At 47.8% G+C, this 27,254-nt stretch overlaps 1 protein-coding gene across 1 annotated transcript; it reads right to left on the bottom strand.

Moving 5' to 3' along the window:
• Positions 1 to 26,188, bottom strand: LOC135400992 (uncharacterized). The gene is made up of 5 exons (XM_064633076.1): positions 25,870 to 26,188; positions 21,351 to 21,474; positions 10,886 to 11,143; positions 6,555 to 6,675; positions 1 to 183 (listed from the first exon to the last, which is right to left on the bottom strand). Exons 1-5 carry the CDS (start codon positions 26,049 to 26,051, stop codon positions 146 to 148), a joined length of 723 nt encoding a protein of 240 aa, XP_064489146.1. The 5' UTR covers positions 26,052 to 26,188; the 3' UTR covers positions 1 to 145.
• Positions 26,189 to 27,254: the final 1,066 nt, after the last annotated feature.

Raw genomic sequence — 27,254 nt, 5'->3', positions numbered from 1 at the left:
TTCTTTTGCATAGACTTTTTATTCAAACAAAAATAAATATAATGAAATGAAATACACCAATAGTGTCATTTGCTAAGATACAAGAAGCCAGCAACCGTTTTAAGCCTCGCAGAAGTGGAAGGCCATGCGCAGACTTCAGTTCAGGTCATCGCACATCTGTGTCAGCTGCCAGTTCTCTTCGGTCTAAGAGAAAGAAAGTGAGGCAGAATCAAGTCTGGAACTTCACCAAAGGAATCCTGCAACGGTTGATGTTATGTGGTGGATTTGCGGGCTTGTACAAAACCAGACGCCAGAGACTCAAGACACTACTGGAATATCTTCGGTTCGGAAACGATTGGCAGCCCGAATCTCTGGCAAACTTTTCCATACGTTTCCCGGACTTTCCGGTTGTTTTTGAAAGTCACCCGCGCTTTTATGTCCTTAATATCAATGAATGTACCATTTCCATGTCATACATGTGAACATCCCGGGGTTTACACCCATCGGCCGACGCTTGACAAAATCCAAATACTAGAAGGCACTGTCCAAGGCTGCATTCACCTCGGCACTGTACGATTAACAGCTTGGGAGTGGTCACTCAGGCTGTGGTGGTGCCACTGACCATACATCACTGCACTGAAAGCCAGTAGCAACAGGTATCAAGGCTCCCATAGGGTCCAATATATAGCATCTTCAATATACTGCACCGGTGGGAACTGGTGCGCCCTAGTGCAGCACCCATACTTCGACAAACTGCACCGGTGCGCACATGATGTCTACGATTAACGAGGTGCAACCGCTCGGTACTCGACCGAGTTGCCCCCGATGCGCACAGACGAAATCCCTAGGAGCATTACGGCAGGCGACAGCAGCGTACATTATGGCATCCATACGTAATTATGTGCTACTTGGAAAAGGAGTTTCCTTTCATCTCATCGAACAGCAATGAAGACGAACTTTTCGGGACAATTCATGGGAATAAGTGGGAAGGAACAACCTTGCAGGGATATGGCTCAAGGGAACGGCGAATCATCGACGGCACCCGGGGTGCAAGGTGGGTTCTCACTGCAGCAACCACCGCCGTTCAGCTCCGATACCGCTTCGCAGTGGTCCGAGTGGATAGAACACTTCGAAGACTATCGGTACGCGTCGGGCCTCAACGAACGCAACGGCGAGGCGCAAGTGCGCACGCTTCTGTATACGATGGGACGGGAAGCCAGGAAAATATTCAACACTTTCGAACTCGACGAGCAACAACAAAAGGATTATGACCTCGTGAAACGCAAATTCGTCGAGCATTTCACGGAGGCTGGAAACCTGGTCTACGAAAGCGCGTGCTTTCACTCGCGCGTCCAGGAACAGGGAGAGTCAGTGGATCAGTTCGCCACTGCGCTCAGGACTTTGGGCTAAAGATGTGACTTTGGAACGCTAAAGGAGCGGATGGTTCGAGACCGATTCATATTAGGTCTACAGGATAAGTCTCACTCCGAGAGCCTACAGATGGACGGCAAAGCCACTTTATCTTCAGCATTGAAGCTGGCTCGACAACGAGAGACTTTGCGCCGTCAGCAGGAAGAACTGCGTCGTCAAAATACGGCAGTGGAAGGAAATCACGCGGCGCCGGACCTGGACGCGGTGCAGAAGTCCAGGTACAAGAGGTCCCACAAGCAAAGAGCCTGGCAACGAGGTAAAGCCCAAGACCAGCCAAAGAATTGCGCTTACTGCGGGGGCACGTCGCACAAGAAATCCACTTGTCCAGCAAGAAACTCAAAGTGTTATTCATGCAATAAGCACGGGCACTTCGCTCGAGTGTGCCAGTCACGGAGAAGATCGAAAGAGATTTCTGCACTGGAGGAAAACAACGAGGCGGCGTTCCTCGGAACGCTGTCTCTCCAAAAGCGAGGTCGATCAAGGCATGCAGAGATCACCGTCAATGGAATACCAATTTCAGCGAAGATTGACACCGGGGCCGACGTTTCGGTATTGCCAGTTACGTTCGATCAGCGTCTTCAAGGGCAAAGCGGCCAGACGCTCAACGTAGTTGGAAAATTCACAGCGGAAGTTCGCTGGAAAGACAGGTACTGCGAGGAGGAATTCTACGTCGTGGATCCTTTGCGTAGTGCGCTACTGGGAATGCCACTGATTGACCGCCTTGGTCTCATAAAGTTCGTTAGCAACCTGGACAAACAGAAGGAAGTAGAAGAGGAATTTCCCCAAGTTTTCCAAGGGTTGGGAACTCTTTCTGGAGAGTATACTATTCGACTGGTGAAAGGCTGCGGAGCCGTACGCCATTTCGGCGCCCAGACGGATTCGGATACCAATGAGGGCAGGTGTCCAAAAATATCTTCAACGCATAGAAAGAGCTGGGATAATCCGTCCAGTACAAGGCCCAACGTCCTGGTGCGCTGGAATTGTTCCAGTGTTGAAGCCGTCTGGATCTGCGTCGACCTCACCAAGTTGAACGCAATCGTCATGCGTGAGAGGTACATCTTACCCAGCGTGGAGGAGACTTCGGACTGCTCGGCGAGGCGACAGTTTTTTCGAAACTTGATGCAAATTCGGGATTTCATCAGATCAAGCTGGCTCCTAGCTGTCAGGAACTCACGACGTTTATTACGCCGTTTGGTCGCTACTGCTTCACGGGGCTGCCGTTTGGAACTACATCGGCTCCAGAATATTTTCAAAAGCGAATGGCAGAAGTTCTTGATGGGCTACAGGGGGTTGCAAACCTCACGGATAACGTCTTGGTCTATGGCAAGGACAAGGCGTCACATGGCAAGCGTCTGAGGCAAGTACTGCAGCACATACGTACGGCGGCCATCACTCTCAATCGGGACAAGTGCGTGTTTGGCACCGATGAACTGACATTCCTGGGCTACAGAATCAGCAAGGATGGGATTCGTCCTGATGAGAAGAAAGTAAAAGCAATAAGAGACCTGAAGCCGCCGTCAGACGTAGCCGGCGTTAGAAGAGTTCTTGGCATGTTAAATCATCTATCAAGGTTCCTTCAGAAATTGGCTGAGAAAACGAGGACGCTTCGTGAACTTCTGAAGAAAAACACGGAATGGCACTGGGGCCATGAACAAGATAAAGCGCTCCAGGAACTGAAAAGGATGGTCTGCTCGTCTACTTGTACGGCAAAGTACAACCCAAAGTTCCCCACCATTGTCTCAGCTGACGCCTCATCCTATGGGCTGGGAGCCGTTCTGGGAGCTGGGAGCCGTTCTGTTGCAAGTGCAGCCGTCTGGTGATCGGCGCCCAGTGTCCTTCGCATCCAGGTCGCTTTCGGATACTGAGAGAAACTACGCACAGGTCGAGAAGGAGGCCTTGGCAGTGACGTGGGCAGCTGAGCGTTTCCAAGATTTCCTCAGAGGCCTTCACGCAACGTTCGAAACTGACTATCGTCCTCTTGTAAAGCTGTTGGGGAAGTCGCCAGTAGATCTACTTCCGCCGCGCATTCAAAGGTTCCGGTTGCGCCTTATGCGATTTGACTACAGTGTAGTCTACGTGCCAGGGAAGAGCCTGGTCATCGCTGACGCACTCTCAAGAGCTCCTCAGCCGAACGACGCAGATAGCGACACGCTCACTGTCACTGAAGTGGAAAGCTTCGCCAGCGGAGCAATGATGGGCATCCGCAATGTACCTTTGCGGCTTCGACGTATTCGCCCTAGTAGACGCCCGTAGGAATTCGCGACGTAGACGCCCAAAAGGATGACAACGTTTGCCAACAGTTAAAGCGGTACTGCGCCACTGGGTGGCCACACTGGTCGTCGACACCGCTGGAGCTTCGTCCGTACAGGAAGGACCAAGCAGGCATCACAGTGCATGCAGGAATTCTTGCGTTCGGCATTAGAATAATCGTTCCCGAGAAATTGCGAACAGAGGTCCTCGACTCCTTGCACGATGGGCACCAAGGGATCGTCAGGTGCAGGGCGCTCGCCAGAGAAACTGTATGGTGGCCAGGGTTGTCAGCACAGCTAGCAAGGGCGGTGAAGACCTGTCAGAAGTGTGCACAGCACAGGGAACAACCGGCTGAGCCGTTGCTTCCTTCCGAAACGCCAACGCTTCCGTGGCAAGTGGTAGGAGTCGACCTGTTTGACTTCAGGAAGAGCACCTACCTACTTGCTGTCGACCGTTCAAAGTACCCTCAGATTTCACTGCTGCCATGTGCGACCTCTTCCGGCACCATCGATCGCCTCAAAAGTATTTTTGCGCGGCACGGGATTCCGGATACCTTGGTATCGGATAACGGCCCGCAATTTTCCTCAAAAGACTTCATGCGTTTCGCCGACGCTTACGGCTTTCAAAACGTAACAAGTAGTCCTTTGTATCCCCAGGCAAACGGAGAAGTCGAGCGCATGGTCAAGGCGGTAAAGCGACTCTTGGAAAAAGCCGATGGCCCTTACCTAGCGTTGCTGGCGTACCGGAGTACGCCTGGAAACACGGGATATGTGGTTTTCGGCATTTATTTTCAACCCGATTCGGGGGGTGTTTATCGGCATTTATATGGGGGACTATAAATCGGATTTTTTCGGCATCTATATTCCGCCCAAAAAATAAATGCCCGAATACGGGCATCTATTTATTTCGCATGAAGGAAAGCCTATTTTGCGCGCGAAGTGACAACGAACCGAAAAGAAGTGAATCGATTAATGGTTTCATTAACAATGTCTTTTATTGCCTGTGCCAAACCAGCAAACAAGGAGACTACCTCTTGTTGTAATAGATGCAAGCGTACATCATCATGCTCGCATCTGTCATAGAGGCTCGCTCCTTGCAATTAATAACACGCAGTTTAGAGAACGCGCGTTCAACATTAGCGCTAGAAACAGGGATAACAAAGGCCATGTGCTGGAACGGGTCGTCCAAAACTGAATAGGAGATATATCCACCTGAGGGGCAGGGCATGCAGCATATTCGAAAAACTCGCGCTTTATATCATCCATACAAGATTCATCTCGTAGAACAAATAAGAATAAGTCATCGTACAGTGAAGTGCCTTGAAGCGCCTCAGGAACAGAAAGAAGGGTCACTCCAAGTCGTAACTGGAGGGGAGTAGATAGAGGAATACAAAGAACACAAAAATGAACTAGAAGGCTAGGGCAGGGGATCAGCGATGATTGAATCCGTTCAGGATTGAAACCGTTTGGGAGCTACGTACACTCGTGATCTCTTTTTAACCCGACAACAAGCGAACACAAAGGTTCTGAATAGTAAAGTCACTAAAGATAGGTGTGTCACTAAGTACTTGTGCTGCCAAAAGGCGGTTACCGACCGCACAACAGAGCTGAGGTCATCCTCCTATAAGCGCTTAAGCACAACGAAACAAGGGCACAGCCCGAAGATAATGCCACGCTCGAGAAATAGTCGACAAAGGGAGATTCCAATGGGATTTCCCTTTGCGGTTCCAGGAATGGCAGTTGTCAGGATACGAGAAATTCGGATTTTTTCGGAATATTCCGAATCTGAAAAAAATCATTCGGGGGGTGTTTTCCGGCATTTTTCGGAAAATGCCGAAAACCACGAACCCTAGATAGCCCAAGCGAAGTGCTCATGGGAAGACGTCTCCAAAACAGAGTGCCAGTACTTCCCGCGACGCTGCGGCCGAAGAACCTCAACCAGCGTGAGATATCAAAAAATGAAGCTGCCAGGAAAGAGACACAGAGGAGAGACTATGACAAGAAGCACAGGGCAAGGCCGCTGCCGGACCTGCAGCAAGGAGAGAGGGTCTGGGTCCGGAGTGCGAGGACAGAAGGGGTCATAGTTCGACATTCTGGATCTCCGAGGTCATACGTGGTGCGAACGGCAGCGGGCATGCTGCGAAGGAACCGGAGAAGCCTGGTTCGACTAGAACGTCAGAGCAGGGGCGATGCTACCGGACCGTTTCAGCTGCTACCAGACCGGCACACGCAGAGTCCAGGGATTCCGTCGCCAGAGCAATGTAGTACTCCTGACCCTCAGCCATTGGAAGAGTCCGAGGCTGCCGATTCAAGTAGTTCGGAGAAGTCAGACACAGAAGAGCCACCTGCACGAGTTCGCGAAGACCGCACAAGCAGATTCGTCCATGTATCTCGGTACGGGCGGCAAGTCTTCAGGCCGGACAGACTTGGACTGAGTCGGACATAGAAGAAAGCTAAACTGGGTTGTATTTTGTGTGTGGGGTGGTAACAGGTGTTTTGGTATGGTTAATGTTGAAAAAAAAAAAAGGGGGAGATGTGGTGTTAATACAAATAGTGATATGGTTTGTTGACGATGTACGCATGCTCGCCTGACGAGGATGTAAAAGAGGACGAGCAAATAAACGGGGCTTTTTTCGGTACCTGGCACGAGGTCGGATGCAGCGTGGTTGACTGCGGCTGTTTGGAACACAGCAGACACGACAATTAAGGATTACTTGTTTCTGGGTGATAGTTTTCTTGCCTCAGAATCCTTGGCAATGTTATATGTAAGGTGAAAAAAATGCTAGGCCAAGTGAAACGAGAAAAGCTTAGCACTGTGCACGCTTCCAATTGTTAATAACTTAAATTAGAAAGTCAGGTGACGCAGTTCTGGAATCTGAATCAAAATATGGGTACCTTCTGCTCCAGATGTTTCTCCATGCGGTTTATCTTCATCTCGGCTTTTTTCAACTGACCCTTCAGCACGGTGTTTTCTGCATTCATTGTTTTTCTGGAACCCTCGATTTCTTTGTGTGCCCTGTATATAGTCACAGAAATACAGCATGAGAGAGTTTATTTCTTATTTCATGAGACAAAATTCCTCAATACAATCGCGACGCACTACAGTGGTCTGGTCACTACCATGGACCCTAGAAGATCATTAAATGTAACAACCAAAGCAGGTAGTACTCTGCTGTCCGGCGTATGAGAAATTAGCAATACGACAGAAAACGTGACAGTCAACAATCTCGCTCTACCGCAAGGTTCCTGCTCCTCCTCACATCAGAAAAATGCAGCTCATAAGAGCGTAGGGTTCCTCATCACAACAAGGAATAATCTGTCTATAATCAATTATCTGTGAATAATCTGCTTCTATTGTTGCGCGAATTGAGACGCGTTCACTGCAGGGCATGAGTTGTCATAACGGTATGTTTTGTAGCATTTATTCATTTATTTGGCCATACGGTAGTGGCCAGTTAGGACGTTACGTAACGGAGAGGCCATAACGTCAAATAACTAAATGAAAATAAATGAGGTACCAACATCTAAGGTTGGGGTGAATCAGGGGTCTCCTGACCAGAAATGCCGGGATGAAGCAGTTTTACATTCCTGAAGTCCGAAGTTCTGAGTGTGGCATAAATTATTCTATGAACTCTCTACCAGTGCGGAAGCCGTGTAGCTTGAGAACTGTAGTCTTCGTGATGAACGAGGAACTGTTGTTGCAGGTGGTGTAATGTTCTTTAAGCCGATATGACGAATCTTCGGATCATAGCCTACAGGACCCTAGGCTATGATGACCTGCCATAATCTATCATCAAGACATCGCCCATTTGTCCTGTGTACTGCTTCCCAGAAGGAAGGAATATTGCGTAGATGACATAGTGGGTGCATGGTACGAAAGGGTTTCTATGATTTGTTGGGAAGATCGGTGACTTGTTCTCAGGATTGTTAAGTGCTGCCATCATTTGGGACAACTTCGGAGGCCACGTGAAGAGGACGTCACATAACTCTGACGCTTCTTTCGTGATGGGGTACGACACACATGTGCGCTGTTGTTGTGGTGGATGCGGGGTTGTAGCAGGCGGCGGGTTGTTCTTTCGATGAGTTCACCCATGAAGCCGGCGGGAGAGAGAGGCTCAATTTAGATGGTGGCACTTGACAAGGCGAAATGCTAGCGAGATCTGCGGGGGGAAGACAGTAACGCAGTCTCAATTTTCCAATCTAAATTTTTTTACGGTCATTGGGTGATGACTGGAAAAATGGAGGGCTTCCTGAAGCGCTCCCACACGGCCACCGTAGGCCGGAAAGGAGAATCTGAAATTGAATATTTGGGAACTGTAGCACGCCAGACGTGTGTTCTTCAAGGGTAAATTGTAGTCCACGACTGTGTCCTTAAATCCGGCAGCATTTATGAGCGCACCCACTGCGTTTTCTTGAGGCAGAGTATGTCGCCGCGTAAGACCTGCACTCATTGGCTGCTGCTTGGGGATAATGTACGTTGTGATAACGCCGAAATGTTTCCAGGCGATAACAAATCTGATCACGAAACGTGGAAAAAACTTCCTCACAAGCCGCGAAGTGCGGCAGTACCAGCAGCACGAAGCAGAGGAAAAAAGAAGAGGCAAAACGAAGCTGAAGAAGTGGCCTATTCACAACAGCAGCATTGCATAGAGCCGACAACGCACCAGTACAGAGCACAGACACGGCAGAATTGCATGTAAGGAAATGAACATATTCGCTTTTCGTTATCTTGCACGCTGATGTGTTCCTTTCGGGCAACGGCTGTGGTCAGACAGGTTGGCGTGTGATTTTGAGATGGAGTTCCCATACGTGTTCATGCGCGGGTATAAAACCCCCGTGAGAGAGGGCGCGCTTTCAGATGTCACACCATCCAAGTGCCGACGCCACACACGCCGGCGCAAGCAGTTGTCGGCGGAGGAACTTCACCAATTCAAGCTCAAGTGTGTCTGTGTACGAGGGAGACTTCAGACCAGGGCGTTTCTCCAAACTGCGATAAACTAAGTGGGCGATGCAAGACAGATGCGAGACGCATACACTACGCCGGTATCCCCTAAAGGCAAGATCAAGAAGTTCCTTCTAGTCAGACTCACCTTCGTACAAAAATTTAAGGAACACAGATTGTCATGGGAGACTTCAATATGGACATTAGGAAGCCCGGGAACAACTGGTCGTCGACGTTATAAGGACAGCTTCGACTAGTCAGTGACGATAAATTACCACAACCTGGAAGCGAAGTGTTATAGACTGTCTTCGTCAGGAGCATAGACAGGTGGTGGCCACGTCGGCTACTTCAGTCGTCACAGGCCTCTACTGTCCATCGTCGAAGAATGCCAGCTATGAGCTCCTAAACGCTATCGCATTTACAACTATGCGACTCTAGGACTCTGAGACTCTAGGAGGACTGCGTTTTTTGCGTCAAGCTCTTTGATGGAACGAACATGTCCCAGTCATAGACGAGGCGTTCTTGGCATACTAAGTTGACGCAGGAACCGATGAGGCGCTGATGGTCGTCGCACGGAAACCTTGCCGCAACTGAATACATGTGTGATACAATGGTGCAAACTTCGGCACGGTATTTAAGACTTTTCTTGCAGTTCTCATAAAGTTCAACATCAGTAAGTATATTGGCGAACGCTGGTGGGCTTGGCTTCTTGATGCGCGGGATGGGAGGCAATGAACCACCTCCATGTGCTTTCGAATATTTTCAGTATTCATTTTGAGTGCTCATGAACAATTGGGCTACAGCCCCGCCTTTAAAGGTGGGAAGCTGACATCGCTTGCAGAAATTTTGACTCGTGCGATGTGCGAAACTCAGGGCCAGAACAGCTTTCCATTAATTTTTCCATGAAAAGGGGTATTGAGCCTTCGCTTTTTAACTGCGTGGACATTTCTTTTCCTGGCCAGCTGGATGATTTTATGTGTAATGCACCAACTCACCGGCATTGCTCCGATGAACATGTGGATATCTTGGTCTACACTGCACCCTCGAAGAACCCACGCCTGGTGTGTTACAGTTCCTGGATGTTCAACTTCACATCCTCCCTTCCGGCCTAAGCTGATTGTCCCAGCAGCACTCCAGGAATCCGCTCCTTTATTTTCCCAGTTATCACACGAAGATTGTAAAAAAACATCGTAAAATCCGCGTTACTTTCCTCCCTCCTAAAGTCCTGCCCGCATTCCATCTTGTCAGCGTTACAAACTGAGCGTCTCTCTGCCGCTGGATACCCGATTGACCTCGAGAAATGAACTGCCCGTCGCTATCTTCTTCAGCACCGACATCCGCAGCCACCACAACAACAGCGTAAAATAGTGGCGATACCGCACGCACGTCGCGCCATATCAACAGGGGAGAGGCAGTTCTCTGAAGTCCTCTTCTCATGGTCATTGAAGTTGTCCCAAGTGATGCCGGCACAAGACCGAGAAGAAATCGCAGATCTGCCCGACAAGACACAGTAATGCTCTCGTATCCTAGTCCCGCTATGTCATCTACGCGATCCGCCTCCCATATAGTGAGCAGCACATATGAGACAAAGTGGACGATGTGTTAATGAAATGTTATTGCAGTACTCCTGTAAGCTACGATCCGGCGACTCTTCATATCCGCTGAAGGAACATTGCACCACCTGTAACAACCGGCTCCTCACGAAGACTACGATTCTGAGGATGCACGTCTCCCGCTTTGGCACAGTGGTCATAAGATCATTTACATTGAAAGGCCACGTACAAATCAACGCAGGTCAGAAGACACTTAGCATGTTCGCGAATAAAGTCAACTTTGTGTCCTCGGGTTTGGGGGCTAACTCAAGACGGGGGCTCTGAATAACTAGATAACTATAGTTGGTTTCAGTTAGAATGTTGTCCCTTTATTGTCCATCCGTGTCTTCTTCACGTTCCTTAACGACTTAGAGCTCTAGGAGCAAAGATAGGGTGCAAGCAAGCTGGTACTTTATCGTGAAGGAAAACCGAGGGGCACTGAGGAGCTGTCCTTTTTGGTCCCTTCCTCTCAGTTTTCCTCCGTGACGAGGCTTCTATCTCCTCGGCGGCGCCGCTTTTTGAAACGCATGTGTGAATGAGCCTTTAAGGTGGAACTCTTCCAACATTTGATCGCCACGTAAAGTGTTGTCCTTCAAGTAAACGTTTTCCTACGTATTCGAACACTTGCATGCTGTTATACAGTGTAGATGTTAATTTGTGGTGTTCTCGCTGCAAGCACAATCATCACCCACCTCGTCCCTTTCCTTGGTGAGCTTAGCCACATCAGATGTTAGGCGCTCTCGCTCCTTCGCAGCATCGTCACATCTCCTGGTCATCTCCTTCACGGCTTGAAACATCCGGTGAGCGACTGTGTCTTGCATCTCCAGGCGTTGCCGCATTTGCGTTTGTTTTTCCAAACCCTGTTGGGCTTTCTTGAGTAGCCGTTCTCGAAAGATCTGTCCCTGCAACTTCAGTGAGTGACACATCTCCTCCTCAGAAAACATTCGTTCCTGGAAGAAAATAAATGTAGAAGACAATTCACTAACGATACACTTCCTGGTACGTTAAAGTGCGGTACATGCGTGATCAGATGCTCAAATGCCTGCTCAGCCTGTACTACTGTTTCATCACCAGAGGAAAACAAACTTCGCTACATATCTAGCACACTGTGCTGTGCTCAACACCCAGCACACTGTCTTACAGCACTACAGTTTTGGTCATCTCCATGACATAAAGTTTGGCAGATGGCAACGTCTCCTTGAGTTTGAGGAGGAACTTACAACGCAGGGACGGACGACAAAACAAGAGAAATGCACTAGGACTGAGTCAAGATCAAACGACACGTAAGTTGGCATGCAGTTCGGATAATACTAGAGATAGGAAGAACCCGGAATCAGAGTCCGAATCCAACTAAGGTTCTGCGAATCCACGAATCTTACAAATCCTCTTCTGAGAAACAGTTTGAAAAAAAAAAAAAACTTTTGAAAAGTGTCAGGAGAGAAGAAAACCGTGTACTTCTTAAAGAAAGTGTATTTAACATGTTGTTCACCGCCTAGAAGAAATACATAAGATCTCGAGTCTGCATTCTTTCCATAAAACAAAGATACACTCAAAGGCAAAACCATGTAATGTACTTTGTAATGTAAGATTTCCTCCCAGAATTCTTTTAGTCCAGAGCAATGTAAAAAAAAAGAGAGACAAGACAACTGACACAGCTGAAAGTTTTAAATTAATGGGCCCGACTCCCGCCGGTCAATTAGGCTTTCGGCGGACTCCCTGTCCCCCAATCTGAGAAAGAAACGAAGAAACATGGTTGGTGTATTTGAAAGGTTCGATTCGCCGTTTTGGACACTGGGGCTCGGATGAACGAATCCCTGCCTAGGAGGATTCGTGGGTTCGTTTGGCCAATCCCTAGATAATACTAGTCCAAGGCGACAAAGGTTCCGGAAGGTCTGATCCTGCACAGGTATGGAACATATAAAGGACGACGTCAGTTGGCGGCTCTTGTTCTGCCCTCCATCCCTGTGCTGTAAGTTGCTCCTCAAACTCAATGAGATGTTGCCATCTGATCGTACATACCAAGCTTGCTTGCCTCCTGTTCCTATGTTCTACAAAAAGATTGGCGCACATATGTTCCTACTTTTGTGGGTAGAAACTTTCGTGGACGCTATGTCATGCAGGGTTGTCAATAGTTCGTAGTTAATGAGCAAGTGGACAGTTAATAAGCAAAACCAATAGTAGTCCAAGACGCAGCAGCGTAAGTGATGACGGGCTCAGCCACCACCTTTGATTCGCTGCGTTGCTGTCACTTACGGCTTCCCTCGGGTGACGTAGACAAAGGCACTAACGTTTATTTGCGGATAGTATCAGAATATCCGCAAGCACCGCTAAGGCGAGCGGTCTGGTCCGAGCGTGTTTCAAAACGTTATATTTCTATGCGCGAACGAGGGTGTTGGTCGAATAACCGAGCGGATTCGCGGCCATAACTGAGTTCCCGTACGTCCCTAGCCACTGCAATCAATTTTCTGCCCTCTGCGTAAGATGTGGTTTGGCGGAAAACTGAGCCTTAAGCATTTCCTTCCTCACATACTACCTGCTCACGAACTTGACATGCAGGAGCTCCCTTTGTGTCAGCGAAGTTCACTCCTGAAACTTCTGGTGGCATGTAATTGCGCACTGTCACACTGTGCCTGTTGGCCCGCAACTGCGTAATACAAGAGCGCACTCTGATACAAAAAAGAAAAAAAAAGTGTCACCACAACCTCTACAGGGGCGTAAGTGGCTTAGAACACTCCCTTTTGGAGTAAAACTTACGCCCTTCAAGAGGGAGTTCCACTTTGCTCCATTCCCCAGGAGTAACCAGGACACCAGTTAAGGGCGTCAGGTTGACACCATGAAACGGGTTTACGTCATTACCTCTGCAGCTGTATGGAATATTCGATGAAGTTTCTGACTTTGGAATATCTGTGTATTCGCTTGTATGCAATTCGATGCTAGTTCATGCTCGAAGAAAAGTTTGCGTGGAATAGGAATGGAAGTGATGAGGGATGAGAATGAGAATGGGGGATGTGAATCCCGTTACGGGATCGCGATTTTTTTTCCAGCTATTCGCAGGATTCCGTATAGAAATGTATCCACCTGCATATACGTCATGCTACTACAAATTGCGATAGAGTGCGCGTTTCCTGACATTCCCGCGGAACATTTTAGTGGAAGAAAACACACACAAAAAAGAAAAAAGAAAAAAAAAAAGACTGCTCACCGGGCAAAACTTTTGCCGCGTATTATATTGAGTTTACGCATCGTGCAAGAATATCGACTTTGCGTTAGACCGCGCCTCTTCTCATCCGCTACGTCACAGATATTAGATTAAAAAATGCTGGTAACACTGTGCAGTTCGTTTTTTTTGTGTGTGTGTGCTGTGAAGCTTTGTTTTTTTAAGTTTGGCTCATTTTCCGTGAAACACCCGGTGTACTAGAGAGGCGCTGCAAAAAGGAATGACGTTTTTCGCATCTTCCGCTGGAGTATTCTGGGGACTGGTGCGTTTTGCTCTTGTCCCCTTATCCACAGTAACTGGTGTGTCCTGGTCTGGAGCATCCCAAACTAATTTTCTCAGAAGGCTGGCTCAGTCCTTTCTTCTCACTTTCAAGCACACGTATTCACGAAGATTAAAACAACAAAAAAGAGAAAATCTCCAATGCTTTGTGTGGCCTTATGGTAACGTCTTTGGCATGTGTCGCAGCGGATGGGGTTCGTTCGGTTTCGGGCTGCAAACGGTATTTTTAAAGAAGGGCCGCTTGAAACCAACAGTTGGTAAGACATCGTTCTTTCCTTTTCACTCGTACGACCGCGAATTCGTTGTCCAGAAAGCGGAAATTCATTACCCCTAAATCCCGGGATTTCGGGACAAGAAATCGCCCCAAACCCCGGAATTTCAAGATTCCGGGGATCCGAACCCTAGTCAGAAGGTCACATGTCATGACATGTTCTCACATAAGGGCGATAACTTCAACAACTGAGAGTCTTAATGCAAAAGCGTGGAATATATCAGAAAAATAATGCCACAAATGTATGGCTGCGCAAGTTTATAACTTGAGTTGCCGTAAGAGAAGGAGAGCTATGCCACACATCCCTTGTTCATTAAAATTTGGATGGGAAGAGGAAGTAGGGTTAGGTGGGGCAAGATGACACAGAAATTTGCAATTGAATACGGAATTTTTATTTTTGATGTTTAAAAAAAACTACACATAGGCACATTCTCAGAGGTCTAGACAACAGAATAAATTAAAAAATGCAGATTGTCTCATTTTGCCCCAACTCTTGGGGCAAGACGAGACATCGCGTGCAGCAAGACGTCATGGTAATGAAATATACAAATTAGTTTTTGCAATTCAAGCACCTACACAGCTCCCTTGAGCCCCTGGCCCACATGATGTGCCATAAAACCACACAGAACCCGGTGCTATTTTCCTCCACCGTCCTTTGCAAACAATGCACCGCCAACAGAAAAAAATGCTGGGAAATACTAGGCGATCAGTTGGTCAGACTTATCAGTTTTTAAATTCCATTAAATTTAAATTGGGCCATTCCACGCCAAGTGATCCAGAGGTTCCGCTCGACCCCCCCTAGAATTTTATGTGAATTTTTTGAGTGGTTCCTTATGACATCGAAAGCAACAGAACATTGGTCTTTTCTAACAAAATTGAAATTTCTAGGGTGCAGTAGCTCCTCAAAGATGCAGTACTTGGCGAAAACCTATGTCGGTTTAAGCAGGTATTACTGCCCACGTAAGGCACGGAGCACGTTAAAAAGCGTCTTATTTGATAGGGGAGAGCTCATTTTACGGTATGTAAGCAATTTTCACCATCGCAGTCGACGGGCTCGACGCTTGTGGCGTGCACGAAATTTGCAAAATTTGTGCAAGTTTACCCATTTTTTTGCAATATAAAATTCTGGAATTTCTTATTCAAAAGTTTGTCGTGTAGCCCCCATGCTGTATTTTCAACACGAAAAAATCAAACCCCGCCAGTGCACTGTAAGCCTCAGTAAAAAATCGGGAAGTTGTAAAAATTCGACAAAATGCACATTTTTGACCGAAAAATTCGGTGTGAGGAGGTCGGGATAGAAGCGTGATCAAGGTGTCATTCGATGCATGCAACTCAAATAATATTTTTTTAAATTGAAAGTAACTTCGTAAACGTGTATGCGCGCTGCGGCACAGCGTACCGAATATACACCTGAGCGGGTCACTCACAAAACACTAGACGGAAAGAAAGCGCTAGGCAGTCGCATTATTGAAGAGCAAATAACGGTTGCAAACATGTGTTTGCCTCTTTCGAGGACGACTGTTGTGCAGTGAGCGCTCATGAAGCTGGTCATCTTGCGCTCTAACGAAACTTGTAGCCAGCTCGAGGTGGTGGTAAGTAAGAGATAAGTAAAGACATGGAGATAGGGATCCATTCAGGTTTCATAGCACCATATGGTTGATTTTTGGCCGTGTGGCATCCGTCAGTCGAGTCGTTGATAGGAGTAGAGTAATCACGACATGAACAGTGATCTAGTAGCGCCTGCACCGAACACAAGTGGAGAATGCCTTATCCAGTAAGTTCCTGGTATGATTCCTTTCAGTTTTTTGCATGTGCTGTGGGGGTCGCTGATAACCCGGCAACTTCCGCGCGATAGCGCAAGAGATAAAAGAGCGAGCGCTCGGGGAAAGGGGATTCGTGCGGCAGGCACGCCGGCAGACGGTCACAGAGGCGTGGAGCGACGAAGCGGGCAGACTGCAAGCAGCTCCGATGTAAGACAATAAACCTTGTTTCTCTTGTTCAATTGCTGTGTTCGTGTTCTTCGGGGTTGCGGCGGGTCGATTACGGAACCACCCCGGGTTTGTGGGCCGCGGTTCCCACAGTGCATGTTAACTGATTTCAGTATTGGAAACATATCCCTTTAGTTGTCCACTCCTCCAATGCATGCATATAAAACTTATTTAGTAGCTGTGATGTACGATCTTTTCGCTTTGTGCGCCAACAGTTGAGATGTACGCAAGATAAAATTTTGCCAGTCACGGATGCTACCACTCTCGATACCGGATAAGCTACTTCCGGGCATCTCTGTTGTGTACAGAGCTCTGATACATGTAGTGCGTTATTCAGGTCAGGTCTAACGTTTCTTTCATAGTCATATTGCATACGGGGGATGGTTATTTCAGAGAAACATGGGTGAGCGTACGAGGACATGCACATTTATACTGCTTGCCATGTGAAGACACTTTAGAGTATAAGCAAGACCTTAAAAATGACCTCAGGGAAACCTGGGACTTTTCGACTTGTTGCTTGGCTTAGATCTTTATTTTCACAGTTCAACTCACAAAAAAAAAACGTTAACTTAAACCCTTGCTACCGTTGTTTCATGGCACTGATCAGAGTCCAAGGAACAAGGAGAAAAGTCCCAGATCTCCCTGAAGTCATTTTTAAGGTCAGGCTTACACACTAAACCTCACACGGCAAGCAGTATAAATGTGCCTGTACTCGTACGCTCGCCCATGTTTCTCTCAAATAACCATCCCCCGTATGAAAGATGACTATCAGAGAAACGTTATACCTGACCTGAATAGCCCAGCATCATAGCTTTGTACACAACAAAAATGCCCGGACATAGCGTATCCGATATCAAAAGTGACAGAACCCGCGACTGACAAAATTTTTGTCTTATACGTACGTCTCAACTGTTGGCGCACAAAGCTGAAAGATCGTACGTCACAGCTACTAAGTAAGTTTTATATACGTGCAAGAGGAGTGGGACAGCTGAAAGGTTCTCTTCCCAATACCGGAATGAGTTAACACACACATGCAAAAAAAAAAAAAAAAATATGGAAGGAACAATGGCACATCCAAGGAACTTACTGGTGAAAGCATTCTCCGCTTGTGTTTCGGTACAGGCAGTACTTGATCACTGTTCATGTCGTGATTACTCTAGTCATGTCAACGACTCGACTGACGGATGCCGGACGCCACACGGCCAAATATCAACCATACGGTACCATGAAGCCTGAATGGACCGCTCACTTAGCACCACCGCGAGCTGGCTAAAAGTTTTGTTAGAGTGCAAGATGGCCAGCTTGATGAGCGCTCACTGCACAACCATCGGGTCTCGAAGGAGGCAAACACGTGTTTGCAACCATTATTTGCTCTTCAATAATGCGACTGCCTAGTGTTGTCTTCCCGTCCACTGTTTTGTGAGTGACCCGCTGTGTTGCAAATTGTTTTGCAGTTGCAAATTGCAAAAAGTTGCAAACTTTGCAAATTTCGCGCACGCCACAAGCGTCGAGCCCGTCGAGTGCGATGGTGAAAACTGCTTACATACAGTAAAATGAGCTCTCCCCTATAAAATAAGATGCTTTTTAACATGCTTCGTGCCTTACGTGGACCGTAATGCTTGCTTAAAACGACATAAGTTTTCGGCAAGCACTGCATCTTTGAGGGTCTCTGCACCCCATAAATTTCAATTTCGTTAGAAAAGACCAATGTTCTGTTGCTTTCGGAGTCATAAGGAACCACTAAAAATATTCACATAAAATTCTAGGGAGGGCGAGCGGCACCTCTGGATCACTTGGCGTGGAATGACCCAATTGCATTAATTTAAATTGTCGTGTCTTGCCCTGTGCATTTCACCGGGTTCATTAATTTTAGTGTTAAACAGTGAGTAACGGACGGGGACAAAGGACGGGATAAGGATAAAGGACGGGACAAAGAAGAACTGTACAGGAGGCCGACGTATTCGAGAGGGGGAATGAAGGCAGCCGCAGCACCCTAGCTGCCCTGAATGATTTCCCAATTATAAGAATATTCGTTAAATATAATACCGGCATTCCTTCCAGTGCCCCAGTTGAGTGGCTTTTCAGCGTGGGCCGGGATATTTTCGCAATTAAGAGAGGCAAACTCAGTGATGCGAACGTCGAGCAGCAGCTGCTCTTAAGTGCAATATGTACAAATAATATAAGAGACCCCGGAATTATATGCACTAAAAACCCACTAGATATGCATGCAATCGTGCAGTAAAAAATGGGAAAACATGAAAACGACGAAACATGCATAAAACATGCAGCTAAAGTGGCAAAGCAAGCATTAAACATGCAGCAAATGCGGCAAAAAGTGTAGAAATATGCAGTACGCGCATGGTTTATTTTCATGCGTGTTGTACAGAACCTCAGGGTACACTCTACATTTACAACATCAACAATGACTACAAAGTCGAATGTTACAACACAATCGACTACTTGTAGTTCTGGTGACAGTACACCACGATATAGCGCTCCACATCTGGTCGCAGCAGTGCGACCTAAGTTTCCATTTTTTTTTTCTATTTCTATTCTATTCCATTCTATACAACTCCAAGTTTTCGGGGCTGAAACTTTGACATCTCTCTGTAAGCATAGGCTTGTATGCTGAAAAGCTCCTCTCAACAGCATTGCTTTGATGACCAAGGCGATAAATGCTGGGATTCTCTTGTACCTAATCCCCTGGGAATTCACCTTGCAATATGAGTAGGAATCGTTTTCTGACTAAGGGGTCGGGCTATTGACAAGCAAGGTCAAGCGTGGGACCAGCCTATTGTACCAGACGACCAGATGCGCGAATTCCCCAAAAAAAATAAAGAAAAAAGGCGGAAAAGTTCGACTGAGCTGAAAATCTGGACACGACGGGGCGGTGTGCTGGATACGGCTTGACGAGAAAGAAAAGTATTTTATGTACTGAGTAGCAAATACTAAAAAAAAACGTATTTTAAATACTTTAAAAATACTTGTCGCAAAAGTACTGGGTAGAGTAACAAAATATCGGAAACAGTATTGAAAATACTGTATTTGGAGTGCGTACTCAACATACGCACAAGTCTGCGTCGACTCCAATGTTGTTTCGCATGCGTCTGTAGCGAGCGCAGCCTTCCGCGCGTCTTCGCGTGCCCGGCATCCGAGAAGCTCGCGCCAGGCCGACGCACGCCGTTGAACAACACATTTATGCACAAACATGCAGTATTCTTACAAACATGCACTAACGTCCGAAACTTTTCAACCTTCACTAATGCCTTCATATGGCCTCAAAACATGCGAATATATTGCGTTCGAAGCTCTGCATGCTCGGGAAAGAAACATGCAAAACCTGCAAATCCGCGGTCTGGACTAATAAAAGTAATTCTGCGATAAAAGTTGATACGTCATCTTCATTACTAAATTTTCTGAAAGTAACTGTAACTAGTAACTGTAACATAACTACAGCTTTTCCCGTCCATTTTAGTCCAAGTGCCATCTGAAATAATCCGAGCGCCATTCAGTTTAATCCGGGCGCCATCTGAAAAAATCCACATGCTATTTAATTTAATCCGGGTGCCATCTGAATTAATCCACGGTGTTTTTAAGCACTATAGCCGTGTACTCACACGACGGACATCTCCGCAGAATATTCTACAGACATGTAGTGGAAGGAAAAGTAAAAAGCTGCTGACAGGACTTGAATTCTGCTGCGTCTTATGTTGAGCATTCGCACGGCGCTGGAATATCGAGAGTTAAAGCGGAAGCATAGCAGACGACACCATTGGTCATGTCGTGTGCTACAGAATATCTTCTGACTGAGCCCGCAGGATATTCCACCCGGTTAGAAAAGCACGAAAAGGCGTGACTCCCATAGCAGACGACACCAACGGTGCTGTCGTCTGCTACAGAATATCTTCTGGCTGAACTGTTGGATATTCCGCGCAGTTAGAAGAGCGCGAAAAGGCATGACTCACATAGCAGACGACACAACTGGTGCTGTCGTCTGCTACAGAATGTCTTCTGAACTGCGGGATATACCGAGCGGTTAGCAGAACGCGAAAAGGCATGATGCTCATAGCAGACGACACCAGTGTTCCTGTCGTCTGCGAAGGAATATCTTGTGACTCTGCCGCACGATATTCTCTGTGGTTTGAAGAGCACGGAAGGACATCCCGCACATCCCGCAGCTTAGTCACAAGATATTCCGTAGCAGACGACAGTACCAATGGTGTCGTCTGCTATGTGAGTCATGCATTTCGTGCTCATCTAAACGCGTGGAATATCCTGCAGCTCAGTGAGAAGACATTCTGTAGCAGACGACAGCACCAGTGGTGTCGTCTGCTATGTGAGCCATGCCTTTTCGTGCTATTTTAACTGCGCAAAATATCCAGCAGTTCAGTCAGAAGATATTCTGTAGCAGACGACAGCACCAGTGGTGTGTCGTCTGCTATGGGAGTCATGCCTTTTCGTGCTCTTCTAACCGTGTGGAATATCCTGCAGCTCAGTCAGAGGATATTCTGCAGCAGACGATATGACCAATGGTGTCGTCTGCTATGCTTCCGCTTTAACTCTCGATATCTCGGCGCCGTGCGAATGCTCAACATAAGACGCAGCAGAAGTCCTGTCAGCAGCTTTCCTTTCACTACATGTCTTCCTTTCCCTTCCTTTCACTACATGTCTTCCTTTCCCTTCCTTTCACTACATGTCTGTAGAATATTCTGAGGGGATGTCCCTCGTGTGAGTACACGGTTATAGTGCTTAAAAACACCATAGATTAATTCAGATGGCACCCGGATTAAATTAAATAGTATCTGGGTTCTTTCAGATGGCGGCCGGATTAAATTGAATGGCACTCGGATTATTTCAGATGGCACCTGGACTACTTCAGATGGCACTTGGACTAAAATGGACGGGAAAACCTGTAGTTACTATTTTCGCGATGTAACTGTAGCTATAACTTAACTACTTTTTGGCTGGGGTAATTGTAACTAGGTACTTTTCAAAGTAACTTTTCACAAGACTGAGCCGGACATACGCGCAGCCACTCCATCAGATGGTCACAAAACGAAGCCTCGGTTTTTACTGCTATAGGCGAAACGATGAGGTCAACCAATAAGTACTACGAGAATTGAATGACACTGCATGACGCGGTCTACCAACAGGTTCTGCCTCAGTGTACTCAGTGCGTTTTCTCAGCGCAATCACACCTTGGCACTTTTATCTCACTAGAGCAGTGACATACATCTACTATCTACTACTATATAGATGCAAGAAACTTGCTGTTGTTACACGACTGTTATCTACCACATATTAGCTTTTCTAATAGCTGCAACACATTCTTAAGTCTAACGAGATAGATGCAAACAATTACACAAGTTGTAATATGATCTGAAGAACAAAAAGACACAAACCTGAAATGTAGGAGACGAGGTAAAAGAACTAAGTGCATCAAAGTACACGGTATTGTCCTCCGTTGGTGGATTCAGGGTTGCGAAAGTTATGTCGTGGTTGAAGCTCCGAGAGGTGCCACTTGCACTGGAAAGTCGAATACGAAAAGGCTGAGATCATAATAACAGCTACAATGCAACAATCGGCACACTGAATAAATGCCAATGGAACCACAATCCTGTAATGAGACCGACAGTAGCCTCACAGAGGGTGCGAAGGGTAGAGCACTGCACGGGCCCCCGACCCGGCCCGGGCCCGACCCGGCCCGCGTGCCGGGCTGGGCTTGTTATTGGCTGTGTGCTCCGGGCCGGGCCGAGCCCGGGCCGACAAAATACGCCAGCACCACGGGCCTGCCGGGCCCGGGCCGACAAATATGTTCCCGAGAGTCAGGCCCGGCCGGGCCACGCAGCTAATTCCACACATTGGAGATGCATTAATTCATATCATGCGCTTGCGTCATTCCTGTGCATATTTTGCAACGACAAGCAAAGGGTACTGCATTATGCATATGATTCGACCGTCTAGAACATTCTCCAAGCCACTTTACATTGCTCCTCACTCCTCACATATTTCACAATCACTCTGGCAAAGCTTGGTGAGAGGGATAGGGACTGGGAGAAGCAGTTTGTCGACAGCATGTTCTATCTCCGCAAAATCTTGACAGTGTAACGATAACGCCCCGTGCGTTCTGGATTTAATTTGGTCTCGTGCGGTTACGGTGTTAAACCGCCATCACTTGTATGTTTGTCTTCTCTCCTTATAAATTTACTTATAAATTTGTTTGATAATCGCCAGAAACGCGTACGTCGCGGCTGGAAATACTAGGCCGGGATCTACTCGCCGGGTCACCGGGCCGGGCCGGGCCGGGCCGCATAAAAATATGAAGGTCCGGGCCCGGGTCGGGCCGGGCCATTTTTCGATGCGCCCGTGCCGGGTCGGGCCCTGAAAAGTCGGCCCGTGCAGTGCTCTAGCGAAGGGTGCGGTTCGCACAGGGTATCGCAACGAAAGGGGTCAGGTGACCAGTACGCTGTTTCCTGTTCTCCTCCGCGTGCGACGATTGCAAAAGCATAAAGAGCACTCTGCTATCGCGTGACTTTTTTTTCTGCGTGTGGTACGATGCAGTTACCTATCTCGAGTATAGAGTGGTGTGAAAGCGAATCCATTATTTGGGAGGAACACATATTGTCATACATTGCAGTATCCACAACGGAGTCAGTGAGCATTATACGCTTCTACGAATTTTCGAAAGAGCTCGCAAAATTTTGTAGCTTCAGATCGGCAAAAGAAGAGATGACATCACCACGAGCACTGGCATATGTATCCTAGGAATAGTGCACGGACACTACTGGTCTCAGATTTCGGTGGAAGACCGCCAACGGCTATACGCCATGTAGGTATAGGTTAAAGTCGCTGGTTTGGGAAAGTAGCGCCATCCTTTTCCTGTTTTGCCGCGACCTTGGAGAAATAACGGCAGCCGCGCCATGGGTAGTCATGCTACGGTCGCCATTAATGCTCCGGTGTCGCGGCGGCACAGATCACATATTGGCAATACCTTCCCCAATCCAGTGACTTCACTATGGGTCAGCAGTCTTCCCAGTTTCCCTCTCTCCCCTGTTACTCCTGCATCTGCCTCGTTGGTTTCTTTCCAAAATAATCGGGTAACGTTTCATGGTTGAGGTTCAAGTCGACCCGTGTCGGTCTACAAATACTCCGCCCATTGCTACTTTCTGAGTGGGGAGATAATTTGCCACGTGGCTTCTTTACACGTCACCCATATGCAGACAGACTGTTGTGGCGTATCGTAAGGACATTGAAATGGCATTTGGGTAGAGCAACGTTGCCAGACGTGTCGCAGACTGCGCGCACTGTGACGTGACACCTCTCAAAACTAGAAATTAATTAGATGACAGTTCCGCACCACACAGTGAAACATACATCTACGGCTTTGGGAGAAAAATTCGTGAGAGGCGTGCTTTGCAACATCATAAATTAGATAGGATTCTGAAGATTTTGTTCGCAGTTTCACTGAGAAACAGACACACCGTTCTCACCTCTGGTGATGATCACCCTCATCATCTGCATAAAGCTTCGTATCACCGTCTCATGAAAGCTTAGCTTTCCAACTGTCGCACCTTGGTGGGGATTTAGATTTCTTCATCCTCTTAAAAGACTTTTAAAACGGGAACTCCGTAGTCGACGTCTTCGAACCATGAATAACCGCGGAATATTTACGGCTGTCGCTAATGGGACAACCCCAGCCGGACAGTCAACGCTGCCCATTCGTGTTCTGTGTCTGTTCGTACATGTGTATGCAACTGGTACAACGGCACAATGGATCGTAGCACGTTTTGTATGCATTCGGGTCCTGTTCTACAAGACAGGACTCCTCAGACAGCCCCCCCCCCCCCCCCCAGGACCGAGAAAGTCCTGTGCAACCCTAATGATGTGGTTTCTTGGGGTGTATAGATGGTGCCTTGGAGCAACCCTATAGGAGTTAAAGCCGAACCTCACGATTTCTGCGGCAAACCTCAATATTTTCTGAGACCTCAGGCCCTTTTTAACAGGGATAGGTAATAGACTTCAACAGTATTCACAGACCTTAGCTGTGTACTACCGAATCCCTCACTCCCAACAGCCCTACGTAAAGTACCATGGTTCAAAGCCACCTGTCACGCCGTTTCACGACGTTTGGGGTCACTCCGAACCGTATTATGCAGCGCCATTCGTGGTCGTGTAGCCGGAGATTTTTCCGTACATAGGCATGTATCACCTACACTACGGCTCTGATAAATCATGGCGCAAGGATTTCCACAAAAGAGATTATGTTCGCGGTACAGCGGTAAGGCAGGGAACACGCACGATCGTCTATAGCAAAGGCGCTCCACACTAGAGGAGGACAGCTGGCGCTGCGGTCGCCGGACGAAATTTGAGTGCAACACGCCCATACATGTCATTTTCACCGTTTCCAGTTTGGTGCCAAAACGACATTCGATTCCACAGCAAACAGGCTCTGCGCCAACCACTGTGCCGATTGATACAGTAAGCGGGCGTTCACACGGGCCACCTTTCTGCACCAACTCGGACCAACTTTGGAGTTGGTGGCAGTCGGCCGACATCACCGATCATGACCAACTCGAGTTGGTGGGAATCGGTCGCCGAGCGATAACTTCGGAGAGTTGGTGGTGGTCTAACCAACCAACGCGAGGAGCATTGCCACGTGACCCTCGAGGGCGTCAAGCGATTTCGTTTCTGTCGCACTGCCTGGCATGGGTTCAAATCCTACAGGGTTACATGATTATTTATTTTTTTTTTGGTTGCTAGCGCCATATAAACATATCAATAGGCATTTTTTTGCGATACTGGTGACCTTCTGGCGAAGTAAAATGACTTCGTTTTGATTAATGACAGTTTAAAAAAGTCACCACCGGTGGACTTGAACCCGTACACCCCGATTGCCGTAAGGTTGGTTGTGGGCGGAGCTAACGAGTTTGTACACGTGTGAACGTGGAGACTGTACAGTCTTGAAGTTGGTCCAAAGACGTTGCTTCGAGTTGGTCTGAGTTGGTGCTGAAAATCGGGCCGTGTGAACGCCCCCTTATCGCTTCTGATTTGAGGAGGGAGAGGGTCGAATAGGCCCTTCTTGTGGGAATTCAAACTGCCACGAAAAGCGTACGCCTCCTGATTTCAGCAAATCAGGAAAGCGAAAGACACTATGCTGCATGGCGGCTGGTACCGAGCATCCTTAGTCACGGAAACACCGGTAGCCTTCGTGGCACCGCGGAAGTTGTGGCGGGGGCTTCTTTGTGTTTCATGATTAAAAAACGTTAAAACCCCAGTGCCGGGGAGCTAAAAAGACAGACACTAGACACAATGCACTGTGTCTAACGTTGTGTCCAACGCTTTTATTCATGATTCTAGAAAACCGAACAGCCCAATTTTTAACCCTTCTTTTTGTTTACACAAGAATGCCATGTATTGTAGCTGCTAACGGTGCAATGCATGTCACAGAAATTTACCTTTACAAACCTTTTACCTTTATCAATGCCGTTTTGCCAATATTTTAGCGTTATCAATGCATCCGTTATAAGCTCGATACGCTTCGCATTTCACTGGCTGCAACGTTCAGAGTGGCATAAGCATCACTTGCAAAAAGTCTCTTTGAACCCACACTCTAAAAACAGAACTTCACCGCATAGCATACTGTACACCAACCGCTGCCACGAATGATAGGGTTATCGCTTCTGATTCGAAGAGAGAGGGGGCGTACGCCTTTTTGTGGCAATCTGGATATATGGAAATTGCCACAAAAAGGCGTACGCCTCCCTCTGTCTTCCAATCACAAGCGATAACCCTATCATTCGTGGCAATGGTTGGCTCACAGTGTGCTATGCGGTGAAGCTCCATTTTTAGAGTGCACACACATAAAATCGGAAGGGATCCTCGATTATGTAGGCAGGTAAGCAACTCATGAAACCAACGTACCATGCGTGCTGCACATTATTCATCTTAGGGCCAGGAGTTCCGGGAATTTCCTCGGGTGGCGCGTTCTGGAGTCCTGGTGAAGAGCCGGTATGGGATTCGTCCGTTGGCATCAGTTCATTCATACTGGCACCGGTAACTGTGGTGTCCGCTATGCGTGGAAGCACGGGATCTGTTGTCTGCATCGTCCCTACAGTCTTTTTGTTTCCTGGGAGAGGGTGGAGGCGGTGCTAGCACCAAGAGACTCCGATTGATTCGATAACACGTTAGAATGACTAGCCACGTTCTCCTTCTTCTTCGTCCTTGGAGCAGTGGCCACGGTCTTCTTCCTCTTCTTCTTCGTCCCACGGAGAATGGCCATTAGCCACAAGGGAGATCGACGGTCGACTGGAATAACTTCTTCTTCTTCTTCTACGAATGAGATAATGGCCGTGAGCCACTAAGGGAGATTGGCCAGGACAAAAGGGCGTGAGATGTTTGTTTATGTCTGTGCAGTAATGATGGGGACTAAGGCCAAGTCGGATCTAAGTAACTTATGACATATATGACATGTGATGACTAATGCAGGAACTGGATATGCATGTATGTAGGAATATGCGTATGGCGACTATACAGGGCCAAAAGGATGGCTGTATGAATGTGTGTGTACGTGAAAGTGTATGAGAGTAGGAAGGAAGTGCCTAGAAGCGGTTGGAGAGCACGATGTAGGATGCAAGACCCGCTACCACAGCCCTATGACAGAGCGCAGTGTGTGATGCTCCGAGAGACAACAGTGACGCCAATGAGAGTGGAGCTCCTAACAAGCGTAAGGGTGTCCAGATATACCTGCGGCGTAATTGGCCGAGCTGAGAGCAGGTTAGCAAGAAGTGTTCAGTTGTTTCATCCTGGCCACAGTGGGAACAAGCAGGGGACAAAGACCGTCCAGCACGGTGGAGGTAAAAATTTAGCGGCAGCGCCAGGCATCGAGCTCTCGTCACCAAGACTTCTGTCTGCCTTGAGCTGCAGAGGTTAGGGTTCCACGAAAAGACGAGGTGTTCATATGGCGGGCGTGGGGGGGCAGCTCGAGACAGACTTGTGAGCCGTCTGTACCTGGCAACAGAAGTGCGAGCAAGTACTGGGAGGAGAGGAAGAATCTCTCCGGAGAGGGACATTTTCGCGAGGGTGTCAGCGGTTTCGTTAAGGGTGAGTCCGCAGTGGCCAGGAATCCACGTGATTATGACGTTGCGAATATGAGGTGGGGTAAGCCGAGCCAAGATGGATACCAATGACTCTGAGGACGCCCGGAAGCCTGAGGGCGACGCCAAGGCTGAAATGACAGATAGGGAGTCCGACAGCAGGATAACTTGTTCGAAGGCGGGAGGAACCCTCCTAAGGGCAAGGGCCATAGC

Source organism: Ornithodoros turicata, chromosome 1 (assembly GCF_037126465.1).
Source record: "Ornithodoros turicata isolate Travis chromosome 1, ASM3712646v1, whole genome shotgun sequence".
Classification (NCBI taxonomy): domain Eukaryota; kingdom Metazoa; phylum Arthropoda; class Arachnida; order Ixodida; family Argasidae; genus Ornithodoros; species Ornithodoros turicata.
This window is presented reverse-complemented; position numbering and strand designations above follow the sequence as displayed.